Raw genomic sequence first — 18,387 nt, 5'->3', positions numbered from 1 at the left:
CCTCATGAAATATGTCCATGTTTGGTGTTTTATTAATTGACTGACATATTCTGTTTAATGGTGAATTGATATGGTAATGATCACTAATGCATTGATTGATTGATTGATTGATTGATTGATTGATTGATTGATTGATTGATTGATTGATTGATTGATTGATTGATTGATTGATTGATTGATTGATTGATTGATTGATTGATTGATTGATTGATTGATTGATTGATTGATCTCTGCTGCTACTACTACTCATATGGTAAAAGGGCATGAGACACAAAAGATCGGAAATTATATTTTGCACCACTTTTATTATGTACAGTTTTCCCTATGCAGCTTCATTATTATTAACATAGGAATTTGACATTTCCTAATGAAATAATATATAGCATAGTGCAGAACCTGGCTATCCCCAAACTTATATACAGTGTTTTGCAGCAGTAAAGCCATCTGTCAGAGATGAGTGGCAGTCAAAGAGAGAGAACACATGATGATGATCATGTGAAGAAGTTGTCATTCTTCAACCTGAGGGTTTGGGGTGGGCCACCCCTCTCTGTCCAAGAGATGCAGGTGGGTTGGGGAGATGTGCTGGAAGAGGGAAGTGCATGAAGGAGAGAACGCATCACATTTAACAACCATCTGTATAATGTTATTGTTGATCAGTTTTATGGGCTTAGGACACAGTAGGCCAGTGATGTTCAGCATTGATGAACTTGGTCCTAAAAGTCTAAATTTGTGAATATCTCTATTATTATGTCTCATATAGTAAAATTGTGTGCCTCCGTGGCTCAGGCGGTAGCGTGTCGGCCCCTCACCGCTGGGTTCCGTGGTTCAAATCCCAGTCACTCCATGTGAGATTTGTGCTGGACAAAGCAGAGGTGGGACAGGTTTTCTCTGGGCACTCTGGTTTTCCCTGTCATCTTTCATTCCAGCAACACTCTCCAATATCATTTCATTTGTCAGTCATTAATCATTACCCCAGATGAGTGCAAAAGGCTTTGGCAGCTGGCACAATTCTTATCCTCGCCGCAAGATGGGGGCGTCATTCATTCCATCCCTGACCTGATCACTGACTGGCAAACAGGTTGTAGGTTTTTCATAGTAAAGTTGTAATCAGACAAATAAAAATTTTGAAAAATAGATCTTCTATCGTAATTATGTAGGTACTCTTTTTAGATAGAACTAATATTTCCATGATGTTGACACAAACAGCCCAACAGATAAAAACTGAACTGAAAGTATTTTTGACTTTTGTATAGGGTAATTAATCAGAGATAAATACATAGTATGAGGCCAAAATTTTGAAGTGTACAGATAAAATTATAATTTTATTTATACAGATAATACTTTTAGTGCATATTAAAGGCCACCAAAAGAATATGGACCTGATAATTTTCTACACAAGTTACAGAAAATAAAGTGCAATGTAATATCTGTACCTGGTGTATTACTGTTGAAAGTAAAAATACATTGGCCATGATGGGTCACATGAAGAGCTACAAGATATTCCGAGTCCGTCAAGCATCAGGTGGTAGCTCTTTTACTTTGCAGGCTATATTTTCATTCTGTTCTTCTTCTTCTTTTTTTCCTTTTTTTGTGTATATGTAGTTCTGATTTGACAGTAAAGTACAAAAATGTTATGATTTTATTTAAAACATAAAAGGATAATTCAAAGGAATTAACAACACTTAATTGTTACTTAATGGCAGTAACATTTTGTCTGTTTATAAGAATTCCTGAACTGTGTATTTCTTCCTATTTTATTTCTTTTTGCAAATAAGCAAATAAGAAGATCCAATATACGCTTCTGTGAAGATAAGAAATACTAAAGAGATGATGTGCATTTACTTGACAGATTAACAAAAATGTGATCCTTTAAAACAGCTGGAGTGCTGTGCTCCAGGAGACGAATGTTTACAACAAATCGTGATTCAAATATACTCACAGAGCAGCATAGAGTGCAGAGCACTGTTCACTTTGACTCAAAAGGGTTTATGAGATATTTGAGGTTCTGGCTGCCAGTCTGACTCTTGAGTGAGAAGAATTCCCATCTCTAGTATGTACTGTGTAAGAAAAAATTATTCTCGACACATAAAACAGGTTGATAACCTTAATGTTAGGCTCGATTACTTATTATCAAGAAGTGTTTTTCTCTGCTGCGGCTAGCCATCAGTGAGTTTGTGAAATAAGAAAGAAAACATCTGTCATGTGTTTTCCTTTTCAACTGTAAAGAAGTCTCAATGGGCAGAATGGTGCTTCTGTATTCCTTCTATCACATGACACATTATAGTATCTGTTCAATTCTGTACAAATGTTGATCAAACTGGGTAAGGAAAAAATATAAAAAAATGAGTGAGATGGGCAGGGATATGAAAACACACTCTTCTTCTTGACTGATTATGATGTAATATCAAAAATATTTTTTTTTTTTTTGTGGAGGAGGAAAATGATGCTGGTGGAATTACACTTGAGAAAGTGGAAAGGATGGTAAATAAACTCCATTGTCATAAAGCAGCAGGAATAGATGAAATTAGACTTGAAATGATGAAGTATAGTAGGAAGGCGGGGATGAAATGGCTTCATAGAGTAGTAAAATTAGCATGGTGTTTTGGTAAGGTACCTTCAGATTGGACAAAAGCAGTAATTGCACCTATCTATAAGCAAGGGAATAGGAAGGATTGCAACAACTATCGAGGTATCTCATTGATTAGTATACCAGACAAAGTATTCACTGGCATCTTGGAAGGAAGAATACGATCAGTCGTTCAGAGGAAGTTGGATGAAAACCAGTGTGTTTTCAGACCACACTGTCAGGATCAGATTTTCAGTATGTGCCAGGTAATTGAAAAATGCTGCAAGAGGAATAGGCAGTTGTGTTTATGTTTCGTAGATCTAGAGAAAGCATATGACAGGGTACCCAGGGAAAAGATGTTTGCCATACTGGGGGACTATGGAATTAAAGGTAGATTATTAAAATCAATCAAAGGCATTTATGTTGACAATTGGGCTTCAGTGAGAATTGATCGTAGAATGAGTTCTTGGTTCAGGGTACTTACAGGGGTTAGACAAGGCTGTAATCTTTCACCTTTACTGTTCGTAGTTTACATGGATCATGTGCTGAAAGGTATAAAAATGGCAGGAAGGGATTCAGTTAGGTGGAAATGTAGTATGCAGTCTGGCCTATGCTGACAACTTGGTCTTAATGGCAGATTGTGATGAAAACCTACAGTCTAATATTTTGGAACTTAAAAATAGGTGCATTGAGCATGGTATGAAAATATGCCTTTAAAGACTAAATTGATGTCAGTAAGATATTCAACAGAATTCAATGTCAGATTGGTGATACAAAGCTAGAACAGGTCGAAAATTTCAAGTATTTAGGTTGTGTATTCTCCCAGGATGGTAATATAATAAGAGAGATTGAATCAAGGTGTAGTAAAGCTAATGAAGTGAGCTCGCAGTTGCGATCAACAGTATTCTGTAAGAAGGAAGTCAGCTCTCGGACGAAACTATCTTTACATCGGTTTGTTTTCAGACCAACTTTGCTTTACGGGAGCGACAGCTGGGTGGACTTAGGATATCTTATTCATAAGTTAGAAGTAACAGACATGAAAGTAGTGTGAATGATTGCTGGTACAAATAGGTGAGGACAATGGCAGGAGGGTAGTCGGAATGAGGAGATAAAGGCTAATTTAGGAATGAACTCGATGGATGAAGCTGTATGCATAAACTGGCTTTGGTGGTGGGGTCATGTGAAGCGAATGGAGGAGGATAGGTTATCTAGGAGAATAATGGACTCTGTTATGGAGGGTAAGAGAAGTAGAGGTAGACCAAGAGATTTAAAGATAAGAGGTATAGAACTAAATGAGGCCACAGTGCTAGTTGCAAATAGAGGATTGTGGTGACGTTTAGTAAATTCACAGAGGCTTGCAGACTGAATGCTGAAAGGCATAACAGTCTATAATGATAATGTATGTATGTATGTATGTATGTATGTATGTATGTATGTATGTATGTATGTATGTATGTATGTATGTGTTGTTCTACCCTAATGCCTAATATGGTGCAAGTCTTTTGGTTCCTTCTTTTGGTAAGTCTCTTTCCTTCTCTATTTTTCTCATGGCCTGAATGATAAGTTATAATAATAATAATAATAGTCATGTTATTCACTTTACATCCGACTAACTACTTTTACGGTTTTTGGAGATGCCGAGGTGCCAGAATTTAGTCCCACAGGAGTTCTTTTATGTGCCAGTAAATCTACCGACACAAGGCTGACGTATTTGAGCATCTTCAAATACCACTGGACTGAGCCAAGATCGAACATGCCAAAATGGGATCAGAAGGCCAGTGCCTCAACCCTCTGAGCCACTCAGCCCGGTGATAAGTTATTTGCACTGTGCTTTAGTCTGGTAGTTGTTCAGGTGTCACACAACCATTTTTTTTTTTTTTTTTTTTTTTTTTTTTTTTTTTTTTTCAGGAACGAAATGTAGAGTTGGGCAGACTAGCTATGTACCACACCCTTTCTCAGCATGGACCAGCCATGCATCTTGTTGGTATGAATAATCAAGAAATTGTGCAATCCAATCTCGATATCTTGCAGAATGGAATTAATGACTTGGAGAAACAAACCTTGCAAGAAGTCAAAACAAGGTAAAGTACAGCACTAGATATATGAATGAAACTGTGGATATATATTTTATTTTTCAGTGGGGAATCCCTGTGTCACATTAGTGATGGACAAAGCTCTCGCTCGAGGCTCTCGAGACTGACGTCACAAATCTCAAGACTCTTGCGAGAATCTTGAGACCAATTCTTCTGTGCCGTGATCTGTACAACATCATCGCCATAAGATCAACTGTGTCGATGCAACGTAAAGCAACTTGCAAAAAAAAGTAATAATAGCAAATATCTGTACAACGTCCCAATAACTGCGAGCATAAGCTTGGTTATTGCATGAAATAACGTTCCCATGTGAAAACGTGTGTCTCAATAAATTTTTTCAAAAGCCTGGAAAAGTACTGTATGTTCAACTATGAGCCCCTTAATACTATTAACGAAAGTGAAAACAGAATGTCAGTATCCTAAACGCTTCACGACTTATTTGAGGTGAACATCTTAGCTGAATAACCCTGTATAGTTTGTTAATAACTGTAAATTGGATGTACACCGACCTGGAACCTCGCAGTTGTTGTCGACAAGGTAGCTTCTTGTGATGCAGACTGGGCTGGAGGTGTTCTCTGTGATGATTCCCCGTCAGTGATGTTATGTGTTTTTAAGTGCCGGATCATCCCAGAAGTATTTTTGCTGACGTATGTTACTTCTTTTGAACAAACAGCACAGCAAAATGTGCTATATGGCATCTCTTCAGAATAATCCCACGTTCACAACATACGTTGCGTTTTGGAAATCGTCTTAAAGTTGTTGTGTACAATTACACATTGCACCGTCATATACCGAAGTACCTAATTATGATGCGAATACTCTATAATAGTGTAAAGAATTAGTTCCTTTGTCACCTTAATGTCAGTAAACACAGCACTGGTCATATCAATATTGAATGTGGGGTCTGATAATGATGTACACTTCCAGTAACCGTCAGTTTCTGTACTTGACCTACTCATTTGTGTACTTACCACTGCATACAATGCCAGAATACATATTCTTTATAATTATGCTATACTGCGTCAAAATAGATCTCGGTAGAAATTAAAGAAATGAACAGCCTAGTTACTTGCTGACACGTATTTACAGAATGGAGAAGGCCCGTGGTTGGCTATTCGCATACTCGACACAAACAACATTCAGCTCCGTCTACCTGTAGCCCTAAGATACGCTGTTCGATGCACAGTGTGGGGACAGTGCTCTCAGTACACTTGCCTCATGCTGCTAAACCTGACCAAAGCGTTGTTTCATTTTCGAACGCTTTGTGTTAATTTTTGTTTTTGAGTCCTGCGCAAGTGTATCATTGCTTACACAATAAAGTTGGGGGTTTAAATATTTTAATATAAGCGGTGAACACACAGTAATTAAACACTGCTTTACCAGACAAGTTGGTCGTGCAGTTAGGGCCGCGCAGCTGTGAGCTGGTGGGTTTGAATCCTGCTGTCGGCAGCCCTGAAGATGTTTTTACATGATTTCCCATTTTCACACCAGGCAAATGCTGGGGCTGTACCTTAATTAAGGCCATGGTCACTTCCTTCCCACTCCTAGGCCTTTCCTATCCCATCATCACCATAGAACCTATCTGTGTCGGTGCGACGTAAAGCAAATTGTTAAAAAGACACTAGTTTTTCATCACTATCTTATAGTGAAGAAAAGAAAAAGACAAGTGATTGACAGTGACGGATCATGCCCAGCCATTTTCAGGGCTGCTGACAGTGGTTTGTTAATTTTCTGTACTTTAGTTTTGCAATGTTATATTACAGTACCCTATGTAAAATTTTACAATGATGAAGTGACTGAAATGGCCAAAGTATGTATTCTTTGAAAAAATTCATAATTCTCTGCAGACTTTCTCTTTTTTCTCCATGTATTTATATTACTTTAATTAATTTTGTGATCTGAATAATCTCGTAAAAGAAATGGGGTGGGGGGAGGCAAAATGTGTGAGCTTATATATAATCCGTTAATTTAATCTTAAAAAAATGCCTAAACTTCTGCCCAGGAAATGCCACTGACGTGTACCTTAAAGACAAGCTAGGGAGGAGTATAAGAATGCACACAAAGGATAAACGTATTGTCAGGCAAGTGTTGGCCTATGGAGCAAGAGGAAGAGGATATAAAGATGAACATGTAAGGCACCATCAATGTTTATACAATCTTATGTATTTTCATGTTTGTCCTTATCTCCTTTTTCTGTTACTCTCTCTTCCTTCGCTGACCCATCTTATGTGTTCACTTTCATGTTCTTATCATTCATTTATTTCATTACTTATCTTTTTAGAATTTGCTTTACGTCACACCAACATAGAGAGGTCTTATGGTGATGATGGTATAGGAAAAGGCTAGGAGTGGGAAGGAAGTGGTTGTGGCCTTAATTAAGGTACAGCCCCAGCATTTGCATGGTGTGAAAATGGGAAACCATGGAAAACCATCTTCAGGGCTGCTGACAGGGGGGGGAGTTCGAACCCACTATCTCCTGGATGCACGTTTATGTTATTGATTTGCCATTTGTTTGCACCTTTCCATTAGTTATTCTAACCCATTAGATTCTTTTCCTCTATTTGCCCTATATTCCTAGTCTGATGATGATGATGATGATGCTCGTTGTTTAAAGGGGCCTAACATCGAGGTCATCGGCCCCTAATGATACGAAATGAAATAACAAAAAGTTCAAATTCATCCACTGACCATGTTCCTAGTCTTACCACCTGTATTCTTCTTTATCTTTCTGTTTCTTCCATTATCCTATGTTTATCCAGCTTTCTTCTTATCCTACACTTCCCATATCAAGTCTGAAGATCTGTCAAATTGGCCGTCAATTGTTGAAGCCTGACCTTGTAGTGAAGCTGAGATCTTGTCAATGCTGGGAAGAAACGGATATGGAAGAACTGGATTGATGAGATTGTCTTGTCCTTTTGTGTATTCATATTTGTTTTTGGATTGTATTACTGTTGCTCCCTCTTCCTTCTCTGACCCATCATTGTGTTTATCCTGATGGTATGTTTCCAGTAGCGATGATTAGAGGGGCAAGGGGGGTGGCCTGTCCCCCACCCCCCCACACACACACACACTTTTTGGAGAAAACATTATATTTTTATTTTTATTCCATTTTAGCCAGCTGAAACTAGGAATTATTTAAAAAAAATAGTACAAGCCCTGTTGTCTTATCAGCTATTTATTTCCTTTATTTCCTTCAATTATTAACAAAATTATTAGCAGAAATAATCACAAACTGTTGTTTGTCATGGCTAACCGATTTGTATAGCATCACAGCAAGTAGTGGAGACTTTGCATGTGCTGTGAGCAGGGGTATATTTTTTTGCCAAGGTCATGGACACTGAGGTATGATTGACCCGCTTGCCATGCACATTTGTCAGTCTGTTAGTTTCTTAGTGTGTAGTCAAATACTAAATGAATTTTAATTGTATAATCATGTCATAATTCTATTTAATTGTAATACATGTGTTATATTGTTCCTTTGGTGAAAGTTTTATTGTATAGTATTGAATCAAACTCTCAAAAACCTATTATTACTTCATTTAAGTTGTTAAACTGTCAACCTTTACCTCTGCCGAAATTTGCTCAGAGAGCATTAAAAAAACTTACCATCTTGTAGCCTTTTCTTTTTTTCCCTTCAGTTTTGCTGTATATAACACCCACCTGCTATATTCCACAAACCCGGGTACTTTTTGTTGACTGACTACACACACACGCACACACGCACACACGCACACACGCACACACACACACACACACACACACACACACACACACACACACACACACACACACACACACACACACACACACACACACACACACACACACACACACACACACACACTCACACACACACACACACACACACACACACACACACACACACACACACACACACACACACACACACACACACACAATATCTAATTTTCAATTGCTGCTACTGTGGGTTTCCTTTCATTTCCTCTCTTCCTACATATTATTAATCTTATGTGCTTGATAACCTTCTGAAATTTTCTCTCACTTATGCTGATGGAATAACTACTTAGAGGAAAAATGTAATGATTTTGTTTTCATAAACCCATTCTTAATACATACTGTATTTACAGTCAACATCCTACTTGATCCATGATAAATACACTGACTGACAGAGCAAATGCAACACCAAGAAGGAGTGGTCAGAACTTTATGCCAATTGCAGGGTATGCTCATGATGTGAAATGCGCCGCTGTGCTGCGCACGTAGCGAACGATAAATGGGACACGGCGTTGGCGAATGGCCCACTTCGTACCATGATTTCTCAGCCGACAGTCATTGTAGAATGTATTGTCGTGTGCCACAGGACACGTGTATAGCTAAGAATGCCAGGCCGCCGTCAACGGAGGCATTTCCAGCAGACAGACGACTTTACGAGGGGTATGGTGATCGGGCTGAGAAGGGCAGGTTGGTCGCTTCGTCAAATCGCAGCCGATACCCATAGGGATGTGTCCACGGTGCAGCGCCTGTGGCGAAGATGGTTGGCGCAGGGACATGTGGCACGTGCGAGGGGTCCAGGCGCAGCCCGAGTGACGTCAGCACGCGAGGATCGGCGCATCCGCCGCCAAGCGGTGGCAGCCCCGCACGCCACGTCAACCGCCATTCTTCAGCATGTGCAAGACACCCTGGCTGTTCCAATATCGACCAGAACAATTTCCTGTCGATTGGTTGAAGGAGGCCTGCACTCCCGGCGTCCGCTCAGAAGACTACCATTGACTCCACAGCATAGACGTGCACGCCTGGCATGGTGCCGGGCTAGAGCGACTTGGATGAGGGAATGGCGGAACGTCGTGTTCTCCGATGAGTCACGCTTCTGTTCTGTCAGTGATAGTCACCGCAGACGAGTGTGGCGTCGGCGTGGAGAAAGGTCAAATCCGGCAGTAACTGTGGAGCGCCCTACCGCTAGACAACGCGGCATCATGGTTTGGGGCGCTATTGCGTACGATTCCACGTCACCTCTAGTGCGGATTCAAGGCACGTTAAATGCCCACCGCTACGTGCAGCATGTGCTGCGGCCGGTGGCACTCCCGTACCTTCAGGGGCTGCCCAATGCTCTGTTTCAGCAGGATAATGCCCGCCCACACACTGCTCGCATCTCCCAACAGGCTCTACGAGGTGTACAGATGTTTCCGTGGCCAGCGTACTCTCCGGATCTCTCACCAATCGAACACGTGTGGGATCTCATTGGACGCCGTTTGCAAACTCTGCCCCAGCCTCGTACGGACGACCAACTGTGGCAAATGGTTGACAGAGAATGGAGAACCATCTCTCAGGACACCATCCGCACTCTTATTGACTCTGTACCTCGACGTGTTTCTGCATGCATCGCCGCTCGCGGTGGTCCTACATCCTACTGAGTCGATGCTGTGTGCATTGTGTAACCTGCATATCGGTTTGAAATAAACATCAATTATTCGTCCGTGCCGTCTCTGTTTTTTCCCCAACTTTCATTCCTTTCGAACCACTCCTTCTTGGTGTTGCATTTGCTCTGTCAGTCAGTGTACATTATTCATTCTCTGTATCGGACTTCTATTCCTTGCCGTGTAATGTATAACATTCCATATTACAGTACCTGCATAATTAAAATCTACCGAGCGGGTTGGCTGTGTGGTTAGGGGCACAAATCTGTGAACTTGCATTTGGGAAATAGTGGGTGTTTCACATCAGGCAAATATTGAGGGCTGTACCTTAATTAAGGCCACAGCCATTTCCTTCCCACTTCTAGCCCTTTCCTAGCCTATCATCCCCATAAAACCTATCTGTCTCGCTGCGACGTAAGCAAATGGTAAAAAATAAAATCTCTTCTAGATTGAATATTTAAATTAACTGTGTGGGTTTTTTTTTAAATTTTATGTGTGACTTGATGTTCTGAAACTGTATTACTGACATTCAAATCTAGGCACTAGACTGGAATTCTGTTGTTTGTGTTAATTTTTATTTCTAGTTTTTCTTCTTTATTACAATGAGAATTTTTTTTAGAAGCTGCTTTACGCCTCACCGACACAGCTAGGTCTTATGGCAACAATGGGATAGGAAAGGGCTAGGAATAGGAAGGAAGCAGCCATGGCCTTAATTAAGCTACAGCCCCAGCATTTGCCTGGTGTGAAAATGGGAAACCATGGAAAACCATTTTCAGGGCTGCCGACAGTGGGGTTCAAACCCACTGTCCTTCGGATGCAAGCTCACAGCTGCGTGCCCCTAACTGCATGGCTAACTTGCCCAGTAGAAAATCTTTTCTTAACTCAATTTATAATAAGAGCGTTAATAATTTCTTTGTATTTTCCCTTTATACAGTTTTCTCATTTGTAAAAATCAATTTCTTTTTCAGATTTTTCTCAAAAGTGTCTCAGTGCCACTGGGAAGGAAGAGAAAAACATGAATATTTGCAGAACTTGGAGGCTCTTCAGAAGTAAAACTGCAATTTTTTTTTTTTTATACATGTTGTTTTTATTGTTTAAATCAGGGCCTCTCAAAAGCCCAAAATCTCACGTGTGCAAATTGAGGCGCAAGAGCTCCGGGGCACTGTGCATCGGTCCCGCTCGGTTCGCCTCGGACCAACGCTTCATCTCTGGGCTACTCGGCTAAGCTCGTCTCGGATGTAGAGCGCTACGGGGCAAGTGAGGAAGAGGGAGACAGGCGGAGTGAGCAAGACAGGAGTAGGGCAAGAGAGAGATAGCGCTATTGCTCCAAATCGAGGAGTGGGGGTCTGCACTCTGGTCAACCAAGTGAAGTCGTCTTTTGCATCGTGCACAGCTCTGAGAGGCCCTGGTTTAAATGATCATTCCATAAACTGGTTTGATGCAGCTCTCCATATTTTGAATTAACTTTTTCATCTACAAAGAACTGTTTGTCATATCCATATCTTGGCCTTGTATGAAAAGTATTACAGATCATACCTAAGTTTAAATGAATATAATTAATATATTTCAGTTTGTGAATAGGATGCCATAACAATAAACTAGGCTAAATGGCTGATATGGCACTGCACTGGATTTTTAAGCTCAAGATAGTAGGTTTGATTCTAGCTTAGTCCACTGATGTTTGAGAGTGCTTATGTTGATAAATTAAATAGTATATACAAGAAATCCTGCTGCAAAAATTTCTGGCACCTTGATTTCTCCAAAAAATGTAAATGCAGTTGGTGGGAAGATGTATCACAACAAAAAATTTGAAGTTTAGGAAGGCTCAGAAGTGAGACCTGAACTATGAATCCCAGATTTCTAGATTTATGACTTCTTCAATTTTGTCTATGTACTATGACGTGATTTCTAGGATTATTTCAATGTGACAAAATGGAATAATGTAACTTTAAAGCTTTTCTATAACATACCTTTAAAAGAAACAAACACTAATAAACAAAGAATGACATGTTTCATTCTATAAGAACATCCTCAGATTCTGTCAAATTGCTTTAAGCCATTCATATATAAGTGCAGTATTGTTTTAAGTTGCATAAACTATTTAAAGTTAAAAACTTCATGATCGTTCTGTATTGAATAGAGAAATAAGAAGATGTACAAATATTAGAAGGATCCACCTTTCAATACTTCGTTGTAAGTTGAACTAAAAAGAAGTCACAACTTGTTTATTGGAACCGGTTTCGACACATTACAAGTGTCATCATCAGCCAAATAGTAAAGTAGGGCAAGATATAAAGATCTTAAAACAACTAATACATTGAACACAGGCAAAAAATTAACATTGATTCATATTGTAGCAATTCAGTTAATGTCCAAAACACAATGATCGCAGTCAAGAGAGTAAACAGAACATCCTTGTCTTGTGCCGAAAACAAATATAGTTGAAGTTCACAAGCAGGTCAATGCTAATCAATGACCTGCTTGTGAACTTCAACTATATTTGTTTTCGGCACAAGACAATGATGTTCTGTTTGCTAATCAATGACCTGCTTGTGAACTTCAACTATATTTGTTTTCGGCACAAGACAATGATGTTCTGTTTACTCTCTTGACTGCGATCATTGTGTTTTGGACATTAACTGAATTGCTACAATATGAATCAATGTTAATTTTTTGCCTGTGTTCAATGTATTAGTTGTTTTAAGATCTTTATATCTTGCCCTACTTTACTATTTGGCTGATGATGACACTTGTAATGTGTCGAAACCGGTCCCAATAAACAAGTTGTGACTTCTTTTTAGTACAACTTACAACGAAGTACTGAAAGGTGGATCCTTCTAATATTTGTACATCTTCTTATTGCATAAACTAGTCAATGATAGTAAATTGGTGTTATAAACAAGTAAGACAAATTACAATTGCAGTAATCCTCCACCATCACCTTATTAATTCAGAGAAAAAGTTTTTTGTACTTAACTTAAGCTGCTAATCGTCCTTTACCTGTAACGACTACATTCATTCTTTGTCTATTAGTGTGTGTTTCTTTTATATGTATGTTATAGTGTTATAATTAGTGTTTCCAACAGACTGAAAAACTTTAAAATTACATTAACTATACTGACACTCAAAAATATTGCTATCAGTCGAGTTGGCCATGCAGTTAGGGGCACACAACTATGGCATCTGGGAGATAGAGAGTTTGAACCCCACTGTCAGCAGCCCTGAAGATGGTTTTCCATGGTTTCCCATTTTCACACCAGGCAAATGCTGGGGCTGTACCTTAATTAAGGCCATGGACACTTCCTTCCCACTCCTAGGCCTTTCCTATCCCATCGTCAACATAAGACCTATCTGTGTCGGTCCGACGTTAAAAGCAAATTGTAAAAAAAAAATAAAAAAAGGGGCTTCCTTCTTAACAAACAAGTGGAGCAAGGCAAGATTGTATATTATCACCCTAAAGCCTTAATTCTACAACATCTATGCAGAGTATATCATCAAAAGAGCTCTTGATGGCTGGACTTGGAATCTCGATCAGCAGCAGAAGAATCACCAACCTGAGCTTTGCAGACCAAACTAATGTGGTTAATCAACAAGGTCAAATCCAGCTTACAGGATGCCTAAAGGACCTGGAGGTACTAAGGGAATTCATATACCTGAAGTCAGTCATCAGTGTTCTCCATCTGGACCTCATTAATCTAGATATCCAGACTGACTATTTAGATAATACATTCTATTTACTCTTAAAAATAACTGTTTTTAATCTTTAGTGAATGATCTTTGAAATTTAAAAGAATTTCATTGACAAAACAAAAATGCTTTAATTCCAAGATGATCATTCTAAAAATATTTTCAGTTATAATTAAAATGAATCATTTAGAATCAAGATATTTCTTTTGTTGATGAAATTTTCCTGATGTAAAGCAATTGTTTTAAGAGTGCTACTTTGATATGCCTCTCTATGAAAAAAGGGGTCAGTATTATATCCATTTTCTTCATGTTCTCCTGCTCCAGCTGCCACTCTCTTTGAAGATATCATGATACTCACCACATGAGTGTGGTGTGATCAATGGATAGTGGGTATATACGAGTACATCTCTCCTGGTCGCTGCCTAAATATAATATCATGGGATCTCAAAAAAAATGTGAGGTACGATGGATTAAAATGAACTAGCTAAATGAAATGATAATACAAAGATTCAAAGTGCTTGGAAGGATTTTTCCACATTTACTCAAGGTTCAAGAATAATATAATAAATATTACAGCATGGATGGACATATGGAATTACAGTCAAATGAAATATAACTCTCAGATATTTAAATTCATCATATTCCAATTAACATTACCAATCTCATAAAGTACAATTTACTAGGATGTACAGTACAAACATTATTGTGATATTCGATCATATGTTTTTCTTTTTTTTTCGTTACACAAGATTGATTGTATGTTGCTGCTCTTATGCCCCTTCATATTATTCCCCTGTTTCAAGGAAAATTAAATCAATTACAGTAATCCTATTAATAATTTCAATATGATTGGCCCGTTATTGGAAATGATACATTTTCCAGCTAACTCATTCTTAGTTGCCAATGTTTCGCCTCAGTGTGCCGATTTGGGCTTATCAGTTGTGACTAGCATAATTACCATGATGAATGGCTAGTGCATGTAGTGAAGGCCACTACACAGGGTACTTGGAGCCTCAGGCAGTGCCAATCCACTATGAGAGTGTACATACGGGACTCGCCTGAGCTCGCAACAGCAGATTCGGCAGGAGTCTTGCTCCTCGAGGGAGCCTCACCAAAGGAGAGGACCGCCCGGGGCCATCCGGCTCCTCCTTCTCGAAATGTTTTTTTGATAAAACAATTTTGGTAATGATCCTTCTGCAGGTTCACCTACGGAAACCTTGTTACGACTTTGACTTCCTCTAAATAATCAAGTTTGGTGATCTTTCCAGACACATCGGAAACTGCGCAAAGCAGATCCTGCACACCAGTCCGAAGATCTCACTAAATCATTCAATCGGTAGTAGCGACGGGCAGTGTATACAAAGGGCAGGGACATAATCAACGCGACCTTATGACTCGCGCATACTGGGAATTCATCGTTCATGGGGAACAATTGCAAGCCCCAATCCCTAGCATGAAGGAGGTTCAATGGGTTGCCCGGTCCTTTCGGACTAGGAGGACATGCTGATTCCTTCAGTGTAGCGTGCGTGCGGCCCAGAACATCTAAGGGCATCACAGACCTGTTATTGCTCAATCTTGTGCGGCTAAAAGCCGCCTGTCCAGCTAAGAAGATGTATTGTTGCCGTAGCACGAACGGATACCGGATGCGACTATTTAGCAGGCTAGAGTCTCGTTCGTTAATGGAATTAACCAGACAAATCGCTTCACCAACTAAGAACGGCCATGCACCACACCCACCGAATCAAGAAAGAGCTCTCAATCTGTCAATCCTTCCGGTATCCGGGCCGGGTGAGGTTTCGAGACTTGGTTTCTTTTACAAAAATTGATGCCTACTATGCTGTAAGATGATGAAGATTTTGATTCCCATTGCAAACCTAACATAATATATTCATTCTCAGTTTATTTTTAAGATCCTTAATTCTCGCCATAACATATCCATTCTCTCTTGTATCCATATTATTTCCAACATAGCTTTACTACACCTGAATTCTTACTCGAAGATTGAGTCCCATATTTCATTTAAACTCATTTAATATTCTGATCAGTGACCTCTCTATATTTACCAAATTATATTATACACAGTAAAATAATAATAAATAAGAGAGGACAGATAAACAAAACACACAAAAGAAGGACAACTAAAGATGTGGATGTGGAAAATGTTGGACAGCCCTGCCAGGAACATAACTTGGTGGTGTTTGTACTCTTGAATAAGACTACCAGGTTCCTTAAAATACATTTCATTAAACATAAAATTCCTTATTAGCCTTAAAAAGTTTGACATTAAAACATACATAACTCGACTATATTAACAGACATTGACAGAGTGCTCGTTAACACTTTCAAAATGATTTGAAGATATTATTTATGTTATTAATCCAAAATCAAAGCCTGCTTTACGAACAAGGTGACCGTTGAGATTTAGGACTAGAAATCAATAAATATTACATTAAGATACTACCTTTAAAAAAAAAAGCAGTTGAAGGCAACCAATGAACTTGACAGCCGTGCTTGCATGCATATGAGGGTTGGTAATCCTGCTCTTAGAACCGAAGAGATGTCCCTGTTCATACAGAGTGCCATCTGGCTTAAAATATATTAAATCACAATAAATTAATGGTGAAAGAAAGAGAGATAATTTAGCAAAGGAATTCATTTGAAAGAATGTCAAGGCAATTTTGAAAACATGACCATGCAATTACTTCCAAATAATGGATACGAACCATGAGGTGGCAGGCAGCATATCCAATTGTAAATCTATTTTGGAAATAAAGATTCCCTTATTGCATTGGGCTAGTCCCATTCTACTGGAAACAGGCAAACAAGGAAAATTACAATGAAATGAGTTATTTTACAAATAATATGTTAACAGGCTTCCACAACAAACTGCGTATCACAACGCTGAAAAGTGCTTTTTTGATTAAATGAAATCAATGAGTAAGTTAAGACATTTTAAAGAAAAGAAAACTTACATTATACTGTAACCCAGGCAGGAACTCCCCAGGTGAAGTAAGAGCTCGAAACGGATACGTACTCCTCGACAAAGAACCAAGATCAGAATGGTTCGTATCCATTATTTGGAAGTAATTGCATGGTCATGTTTTCAAAATTGCCTTGACATTCTTTCAAATGAATTCCTTTGCTAAATTATCTCTCTTTCTTTCACCATTAATTTATTGTGATTTAATTAGGATGTAAACCCTCCAGTTTGGACGTGGCACTCTTCCCAATTGACCAATCCCGTGTGGAATTTTGCCAGGGCAGCCGTTGTGTCTTCTTAGATGAGGGTGGAACATTCTCACACCTTCTGACATAGACCAGAACACCAGCAACAAAGTTCTTCAGGCATCATTCCCACACTATCTGATATTCTCCAGAACACCAGAAATAAGAGTTTCTTCTGGCGCCAAGACATGAGAACCAAACATCCATGTCTGTCGTAGAGTGCCCAACCAGTCCTCATCACCATTTTTCTGTGCAGAACCAAGATTCTGTCTTAATAATAATAATAATAATAATAATAATAATAATAATAATAATAATAATAATAATAATAATAATAATAATAATAATAATAAAAATTATTTTTATTTTTATTTTTACGAGGGAAGTGTGGGAAATCTTTCATTAGACACTTGTGAGGGTCCGCACTCCACAAGCGTGTGAGATTCCTACTCACTAAAACCCACACACCCTTTTCCCACGACGTATATCTCCGCCCCGGAACCGCTCTCGCATTACTTCAGGGCGGTGTTGTGCTAATTTCTCAGGTTTCTTCTTCTTTATTTCTCCTTACTGTCGTTCATGAGCATTCATATCTCTCTTTTTCTGACTCAGGATGCCTTCTACATATACTGCTATCTGATCCCAAGATTCCTGGTTTCGTAGCATCGCCTGCACAATAGTTTCTGGCGTCAACTCTCCTTGCTCAGTATATAAACATATTCTCTGAGTTGACCAATGATAGCATAAGAAAAGTGTGTGAAATACATCGTCTATATCATTGCAATAAATACACGCCGAGTCGCTCGCTCTACCTACTCTATGTAGAAATTTCCGGAAGTATCCGTGACCCGTCAATAGTTGCGTGATGTAAAAGTTTACCTCACCATGAGCTCGGGCAACCCAATCAGCTAGGCGTGGTATCAGCCGCTTAGTCTATTTTCCACGAGGATCTTCCTCCCATCTTTGCTGCCACCGCTCCGTTCGTTGCCTATAAGCTAGCTCCTTAGCGCGCTTCTTTCCGAGCTCTCCTTGAGTTCGCCAGACTTCCTGCCTCTCTAAGGCAAGTAAATCAATCGGTGCTACCGCTGCTATCGTAAGGACCGCAGGTTCGGATACTGTGCGATATGCGCTTGTAATACGCAAAGCTGATCTCCGCTGTACCGCAACTATCCTTCGCCGGTATTTTTCAAACTTCAGAGATTCAGCCCAGACTTCGGCACCATATAGAAGTGTCGAGTGAACTATCGACATCAGAAGTCGTCGCTTGCTAGACTTCGGACCTTTAACGTTGCTCATTAATCTACTCAGCGCAATCGTCGTTTTCACCGCCTTATCTGTCACCCGTTTGATATGATCCCAAAAAGTAAGTTTGCTATCAAGTGTCACTCCGAGATACTTTATACTTCTAGATGTTTCGATT

General features: G+C 39.4%; 1 protein-coding gene across 8 annotated transcripts in view; it reads left to right on the top strand.

Moving 5' to 3' along the window:
* The window catches only part of LOC136875764 (uncharacterized), a 68,110-nt gene extending 56,330 nt beyond the window's left edge, over window positions 1–11,780 (top strand). For all 8 annotated transcript variants that reach the window (XM_067149350.2, XM_067149351.2, XM_067149345.2 and 5 more), the window contains exons 7-8: window positions 4,475–4,647; window positions 11,024–11,780. In XM_067149350.2, the coding sequence (XP_067005451.2) occupies window positions 4,475–4,647; window positions 11,024–11,108 (258 nt within the window). In that variant the 3' untranslated portion in view covers window positions 11,109–11,780. The remainder of the gene's footprint in view (window positions 1–4,474; window positions 4,648–11,023) is intronic.
* Window positions 11,781–18,387: the final 6,607 nt, after the last annotated feature.

This window comes from Anabrus simplex, chromosome 6 (assembly GCF_040414725.1).
Source record: "Anabrus simplex isolate iqAnaSimp1 chromosome 6, ASM4041472v1, whole genome shotgun sequence".
NCBI classification, from domain to species: Eukaryota; Metazoa; Arthropoda; class Insecta; order Orthoptera; family Tettigoniidae; genus Anabrus; species Anabrus simplex.
The sequence above is the reverse complement of the archived record's forward strand: the minus strand, read 5'-3'. Positions and strand labels throughout refer to the sequence as shown.